Source organism: Spermophilus citellus (genome assembly GCF_964194105.1).
Source record: "Spermophilus citellus genome assembly, chromosome: X".
Classification (NCBI taxonomy): Eukaryota; Metazoa; Chordata; class Mammalia; order Rodentia; family Sciuridae; genus Spermophilus; species Spermophilus citellus.
Window position 1 is genome coordinate 104,860,946 of NC_138190.1, and position 8,747 is coordinate 104,869,692.

General features: G+C 33.0%; 1 protein-coding gene across 1 annotated transcript; it reads left to right on the plus strand.

Annotated features, from left to right (window-relative positions):
- Window positions 1-5,087: 5,087 nt before the first annotated feature.
- On the plus strand, window positions 5,088-5,363 carry LOC308639709 (ragulator complex protein LAMTOR5-like; the record flags this gene model as incomplete). The annotated part of the gene is made up of 1 exon (XM_081277968.1): window positions 5,088-5,363. One exon carries the CDS (start codon window positions 5,088-5,090, stop codon window positions 5,361-5,363), a length of 276 nt encoding a protein of 91 aa, XP_081134094.1.
- Between the last annotated feature and the right edge of the window lie 3,384 nt (window positions 5,364-8,747).

Below are 8,747 nucleotides of genomic sequence, written 5' to 3' on the forward strand. Positions count from 1 at the left end.
TACAATATAATTGTATTCACTTAAGTGCACTCCTACTAATTGAAAAAATAGTGTTAAACAGTATGTCATGTTACAGTGGCACATCCTCATTCATGTCATGTTTGCCTCCTCTCTTGATTACTGTATTTTATCTTGTGTTTGATTTAATCTCTTGCTCTTTTTTCATCATGACAAGGAGCAATAGGCTATACTATATGTATATGTGTACAAATACACACATATATACACATATATTAGTCTAAGTGTATAATAGGCTACACTATCTAGATCTTTATAAGTAGACTTTATGGTGTTCACACAATGACAAAATCCACTAATGATACATTTCTCAGAACATGTCTCCATTGTTAGGACATACAAACCTGTAAATAATTTGCCTTCTTTTTGAAACCTAAATAATGAATAGGAAAAATGTCGTATCAACAAAAATCACAACCAAAACCAATTACTGAGAACTGAGACTTCATTAAGGATCTTGTACTTTATGCTTGCAGTAACAGGAAGCCATTTACAGCTTTTTATTAGTGATGCAATAAGTAAAAATATTTCCCTTTAGAGCAGCAATTTCTAAAGTGGTGTTCAGATACATAGGAAGTATGCAAATGATCCACAGGTGACCAGAAAAAAAGCATTGGTACTTCTATATTATATTCATTATATCTCACATTTAATTTAATTCTCAAAAAACTTCATATATATTTTTATTTTTTGTTTTTAGATATATATGACAATAGGGTGGAAAGACAGTAGAATGAATCTGACATAACTTTCCTATGCTTGTATATGAATACACAACCAGTGTAACTCCACATCATGTTTAACCACAACAATGGGATCCAAATCATAATGGGTTGCACTTCATTTGTTTCGAAATTTGTACATTCATAACATACTTTCCCCAATTTTCTGTGACATATGTAGATGTATTACAAATGAAGATATATATTTTAGAGGTAGTACAAAATGTTTCTTGGAGAGGTGTGCATAGAGTAAATAGTTTGTGAACTTGCTTTACAAAATCTGAGATCGCAGAGCCTCACATTACAGATGTCATCTGAGGACACAGAAACAAGGAAGCAGACAGACTAAGTGGTGACTCAGGCACTTCAATATCCTCTCAGTAGTGGCTGTCCGCCTCCCCCCACAAGAGGAGTAATCATCCCCTAGATTTGCAAAATATAATCAATGATTCCCTTAAGCATCACATACATACACATTCACAAGCAAGGTAGACATCCTAATGATCTTATTTTAGTGCAAGTATCACACACTTGCTGCCTGTAAATATACAAGTTAAATGTTTCTCCTCCTAGGGTAAGATGGCATAGTCCAGTTGTCATAGAAACCAGAAGTACATCATGTTATTATGGGTGATGCTGGTTTTCTATGACAACCAGATAGTGCAAATTCATTCTCAGAGGCCAAATTTTAACCCCTACTTCAGAAACTTGAATTCACACCCCCAATTCAATGGATAAATGAATATATATTATAGGAAGTACCAGACACACATGAAGAGATATGCATTAGAGAGAAAGCCTTACTATCTTCCTATACAATGGTTTAAGGAATCACTTTATATAGACATGTCAACAATTTAGACTTTCTTGACAGACACTCATCTGTGTTCCATTCCCAGTTCAGTATACCTTTTTGAGACTACCATAGCATCTTCTGGGTCTGAAAGAGATCTCAAAGACCACTGAATCCTAGCTGCACTCTCACTTCCACATGATGTATGATGACACCAAATCCCAGAGAAGGGGAAAATGCAGACATATCTGAGACATTGCCATATACTCTGAATAAGTGCCTTAGGTGTGAATCACATGGCAGAATGGGTTATAATCTCTCTACCTGCATCCAGAATCTCTGCCCACAAATTCACAAAGACATAGGTCACTTGGGACTTCAGTTACCAGAAGCTGACTTTCAGATGTTAATATTAGAGTATGCTTTTACTGAACTCTGCCTCTGGAATATGTGGTCTATCTCAGCCAGCATAGAAAATAGATTTTTCACATAATTCATAAGATTAACTTCTCCTTCCTTTGATACCTTAAAATGATCCATAGATTAGAGCCTGAAACCAGAATCCTGTCATTCAAAAAAAGTCTGTATTCATAAGGAAGCATTTACATATTTTTAATTATTTTAAATTATGTCATGACAAAAAACCCAAAGTCAAAGCTAACAAAAAGGGTAAGAATAACAAAAATAAACAATGTTCTATTCAGAAATTAAATATTCTATATATATTTACAATGAGGCATATGCAAATTTACTGACAGAAAAATAATAAAATAAAATCAAGTTATGAGCTAATCAGTAAAACAGTATGTCATGTAATATAAAACATGCATACTAAAAAGATGTTATATATTTCTTTTTTTTTTTTTTTTTTAAATTTTTTTTTAGTTCTCGGCGGACACAACATCTTTGTTGGTATGTGGTGCTGAGGATCGAACCCGGGCCGCACGCATGCCAGGCGAGCGCGCTACCGCTTGAGCCACATCCCCAGCCCAATGTTATATATTTCTTCTTAAGACATAATTACAAGATGATCAAAAAACCCTTAAAAGATATACACAAACCTGTTGAAATAAATAGTTGCATATGGAAATGAGGGAGTAGCATTATGGGAGGCTTGGTGAAGTAAAGTTCTAGAGTTTCTTTAATTTTAAAATGTTTTATGAGGATAAATAATTGATTATTTATTTATTTATTTAGTACTGAAGATTGAACTCAGGGGCACTCAACCACTGAGCCACTTCAGCAGCCCTATTTTGTATTTTATTTAGAGACATGGTCTCATTGAGTTACTTAGCACCTCACTTTTGCAGAGGCTGGCTTTGAACTTATGATCCTCTTGCCTCAGCCAGCTTGAGCCACTGGGATTATAGGTGTGCACTTACCACACTCCGCCAATAATTGTTATGTTAAATTGCCGCAGTCTGGCTGGGCACAAATCACCAGACACTCAAGCAGGAACAAACTTCCAAATTCACGCGAACGCCACCCACGCAGCCCTCTCAGGAACACCACACACCAACCAGAACTCCTTCCACCAGCACTTCCCCTACCAATGCAAACTCTTCAGGAATCCCAGCGAGAGCTCAACCGGAACTCAACGGGAACTCTGAGAGAACTCAAAAGTCATCATCTTAATGGCTTGCTGGCGTCACCTCTCAACCACTACTTCTGGCAAAAATGCCATGCGTCATCCCGACTCAGCTGTGGCCCTCAACATTAAATATTGCAACTAGATATTACTTTAAAAATAGTATTATACAAAGATTGGAATATATATATATATATCTGGCACATGTCAAACAATTATCAAATAAGTGTAGCAATTTTAATAATAAAATAAAATTCAAGGAAAATAGCTTTATAGACACTTAATAGTTTATTTCATAATAATGCTCCAGAAATCAAGGTAATTGGTTGGGGAGATAGTGAATAAAAAGAAAAACATACAGGAAGACACAAATTTCCAGTCTCTCTAGTAAACTTCTAGTCTCCTCACAACCATTAATGTCAGAGTTAATCAGTGAGCCAGCTGGAAAAGCAAAGGTATAGAAACAATAACAAAATAAAGAGACTAGAATATTGAAGCTGCAAGAAAATAGTTTCATAAATAATTCAGACCCCCTTTTTACCTGCTAATAATATCACATAATAGTACCCCCTATATACATTTTAACAAACTTTTGAACTTCTATACAACTATAAAATTCAGTTATTACTTTTGGCTAACAAGATAACTGTGTTTCATACAAATAAAATTGTCTTACCCTCTCCCCTAACAAGGACATGCAAAGTACCAATAGTAACCTCATCTAAATGTGGGTGCCAATCATCATACACTTCTTGAACTAATATCAATCACTTCTCAAAAATTCATTTGCTATTTGAGCTGAATATTACAAATATTAAGGTCTGTATTCCAAATTTAACCACAAAAAATGAGATAGAAGAAAGTAGTTAACCTACTTCTTCCCATCATCCTAGATGTGAAACACATATAAAAAAACTTATAGTATATAATATATACTATACTTGTATAACAATATAATTATAAAATTACAATAAGAATATCATAATTATTATATAATATTAATATAATAATATGTAAGATCTAGATTATTATTTACGACCTATTTTGGTGAATCTGACAATTTTATTGAAATATTTGCAGAATTGAAAACCTGGTACTTAATATGCATGTAAAAAATACATAATAAGCAAAAGAGAAAAATACATTGCTACTGACTTCCTTATTTCTTTAGTTATACACAAGGCCATAATTAATATTTATATAACTTAATGTTCATATATTAATAAATTCCTTATTGTACACACCATTCCCTATTTCTTTTTTAAATATGTTTTTAAGTTGTAGTTGGACACAATACCTTTGTTTAATTTATTTATTTTTATGTGGTGCTGATGATTGAATGCAGGTCCTCACATGTGCTAGGTGAGCACTCTACCACTGAGCCATAACCCCAGCCCCCCAATTCCCTATTTCCTTTGCTTTCAGACAAGACTCCATCTCATCAATGTTCTTTACCCAGGGGCTAACCCATTCATTCCTGAAGGATTAGAATCCTCATTAAACTTGCCTTATTTTTGTTACACTATCTTTGCATTAATATTTACTACTAGATATATAATTACTAAACATTATTTCAGACAATCTTGTGGCTTATTTACATAGCCCTTCATGCTACCACCATGAAACTACAGTTTCTCCTTGATAAACAATATCAGTCACACTCAAAAGAGTGACTTCCATTATTTTCCTGTTGATTCAGTAGCATAAAGAACCTTCAATGGCCAGGGGGCCCAGAATCTACTTCATTATAACTAATATAAGCATAAAACAATATTTTCAAAAGAGAGACAGTAAGTCACCAGTACAACTCAAAAGAAAAAGAATGTGAATTGAAAACAATGGATTGATCTCTCAAATTTTGATGAAAGAATATTATTGAAAACTTAGAATTTTATACATAGTCCACCATAAGGACATATAAAACCTATAAGCACAAAGAGCGGCACCAGGGTGGGCTTCGAGCAGGATGGAGGCGACTTTGGAGCAGCACTTGGAGGATACAATGAAGAATCCGTCCATTGTTGGAGTCCTGTGCACAGACTCAGAAGGATTTAATCTGGGCTGTCGTGAGACCCTGTCAGATGAACATGCTGGGGTTATATCTGTTCTAGCCCAACAAGCAGCTAAACTAACCTCTGACTCCACTGATATTCCTGTGGTGTGCCTAGAATCAGATAATGGGAACATTATGATCCAAAAATATGATGGCATCACTGTGGCAGTGCACAAAATGGCCTCTTAATGTCTCTCATCAGTTCTCCAGCAGCCTGTCATAGGGTCTCAATCCTACTATGTTAATCATCTTACAAAACTAGTTAATTTGCAGTGATTAAGCCATTCATTGAATATGCATTGGGTACTTTTCTATTTATTTTACAGTGTATTGCTTTTTAACCAACATATCAAGATATTAATAAGGATCATGTTTTGAAGCAGCATGTCCAGATCACTTTGTCTATAAAATTTTGTTAGGTTAAATAAATCTGCTTGGAGGAAAAAAAAGAAAAAAAATATATATATACACACGCACACACACACACACACACACACAAAGAAATAAATAATAATGACAGTAATATAGAAGACAATCCATAGAGGAAATTAACAAAGACAAAATTAATAAAATATCTATAAAATTTGTGAACCCCATGCTAGAATAATCAAGAAAGAGGAAAAACATAAGTAAGTGATATCAGGAATAAAAGGGGACCTATCATTACAGATTATCTAGACATTAAAAATAATGAAGAAGGGAGCTGGGGATGTGGTTCAGTGATAGAGTGTTTATCTCGCATGTATGAGGCACTGGGTTCAATCCTCAGCACCACATGTGAATAAATAAATTAAATAAAGGTCCATCACAAATAAAAATATATTTTAAAAAATAATGAAGGAATATTATGAAAATCATGCCAACAAATTTTTAAATAAATGAAATTGGCAAATTTTATTGCAAAGGACAACTTAGTAATATGGCAACAAGAAGAAACAAAGATATGAAGAGCTTGATGTTTAGGAGAAGATAGACCCAAATGGTCTTAATATAAATCCTTTCAAATATTGAAGTAGGAAATAATATAAAACTCACACTAAAATTTCTGAAAACAGGGGAGGAAAATATGCTTTCAAATATAACTTTTAAGGCCAGAATAACATTTCTGATATTAACAATGATCAGGATATCTCAAGTAAAGAAATGCAAAGTCAAATAACTTTCATAGTTAAATCTGAAGGTATAAGAATCTTCACTGTGATATTTGCAAATCCACAAAGATACATAAATAATTATGCAATGCAATGAAGTGAGGTTTATCTCAGGAATGGAAGGTTCTTCAACATTCAAAAGTCAATAATTTAAGTCACCACATTTTAGGTTAAAGGGATATATATATATATATATATATATATATATATATATATATATATATATAATAATTTTAGTAGATGCAGAAGAACAATTTGAGAAAATTTAACAGTAGGTTGATAATTTAAAAAAAAACTCACCCAACAATATATAGAAAGAAACTACCTTAAACTGATAGAGAACATCGATAAGCACTCTACAACTACATCATATTTGATGTTTAAATAGTAAATGTTTTATCCCAAGATTGAAGTCAAGGGAAAGTGCTCAATTTCATCACTTCTATAAGCATTATAGTAGAAATTCTATTATATTAATGCAAGAAAGAGTAATTCAAGTATAGCAATTAAAAAGGAGAACATTAATCAGTCATGATTTGCAAATGACACAATAGTTTATATGGAAAATTTTAACTTACAAAAGAAGTAGATTACTAACTGAAATTATCAAACATATAGGATACAAGGTTAGTATAAAAGTTCTATTTGTTTATTTTTGTGATACCAGGGATTAAACCAAGGGACACTCTACTTATTTTACTATTGAGACAAGATATCACTAATTTTCTCAGGCTGGTTTTGAACTTGTAATCCTCTTGCCTCAGCCTCCTGAGTCTCTAGGATTTTAGAGATTTTATGTGCCCCACCATGCCTAGCTCTTATTTATTTTTAGTTTATTTATTATTTTAATTTGTTTTTTAGATATATATGACAATAGAGTGTATTTTGACATATTATACATTCATGGAGCACAATTTATTCTAATTATGATCCCATTCTTGTGGTTGTACATGATATGGAGTTACACTGGTCATGTATTCATATAAGAGCATAGGAAAGTTATGTCCAATTCATTTTACTATCTTTCCTATTCCTTCCTATCCCTGCTCCCTTCCCCATTCCTTTCCTTCATTCCCCTTTGTCTAATCCAATTAAATTCTATTCTACCCCACTCCACCCTCCCTTGCTGTGGAACGTACTTCCTAAATAAAACTCCTAAAGTGCAAGAAATAAAATCAAGAATCAATAAATGGGATGGCATCAAACAAAAAAACATCTTCATAGCAAAGAAAACAATCAATAACATGAAGAAAGAGCCTACAGAATGGGAGAAATTCTTTAACAACTGCACTTCAAATAGAACATAAATCTCCAAGATATATAAAGAACTCAAAAAACTTAACACCAAAAAAATAACCTAATCAATAATTGGGCAAAGGAAATGAACAGACACTTCACAGAATAAATATAATAATCACTCAACAAATATATGAAATATATGTTCAACATCACTAGCAATTAGAGAAATACAAATTAAAACTACACTGAGATTTCATTTTACTCCAGTCAGAATGGCAATTATCAAGAAGACAAGTAACAATAAATATTTCAAGGATGTGGGGGAAAAGGTTCACGCATACATTGCTGGTGGACCTGCAAATTGGTGTGACCACTCTGGGAAGCAGTATGGAGATTTCTCAGAATACTTAGAATGGAACAACTGTTTGACCCACTTATCCCATTCCACAAAGGAGTTAAAATCAGCATACTTCAGTGAGGCAGCCACATCAATGCTTATAGAAGCTCAATTCACAATATACAAGCTATGGAACCAACATAGGTGCCCTTCAACAGATGAAGGGATAAAGAAAATGTGGTATGTATACATAATGGAGTATTATTCAGCCATAAAGAACAATGAAATTATGGTATTTGCTGGTAAATGGATGGAACTGGAAAAGACTATAGTGCTAAGTGAAATAATCCAATCCCCCAAAATCTAAAGGCTGAATGTTTCTCTGATAGGTGAATACTAATCTTATTTATTTTTAATAGTAGCACCAAATAATTAGAAAAATAAATTTACATAAAGAACACCACATGAAATAGAATCAAAATTATAAAATGCTTAGAAATTAACGAAAGATGGCTAAGACTACTAGAATGAAAACTACAGAACATTGCTGAAAGAAATTTTTAAAGATCTAAATAAGTGGAGATGATAGTTCATGTTTATGAATTGGAAGACTTAATAGTCTTCAGATGTCAATTCTTTCCAAAATTGTCTATGGAGTCAGTGTAATTTCAATTAAAATCACAGAAAAGTTTTTGTAGAAGTTGAAGAGCTGATTCTAAAATGCGTGTGTAAATGCAAACTTTAAATAACAAAAGCAATGACAAAGTTGAAGGACTTATCCAACCTCATATTGTAACTCTCACCATAAAGATGCAGTAATCCATATGATACTATGTTGGCCTAAAG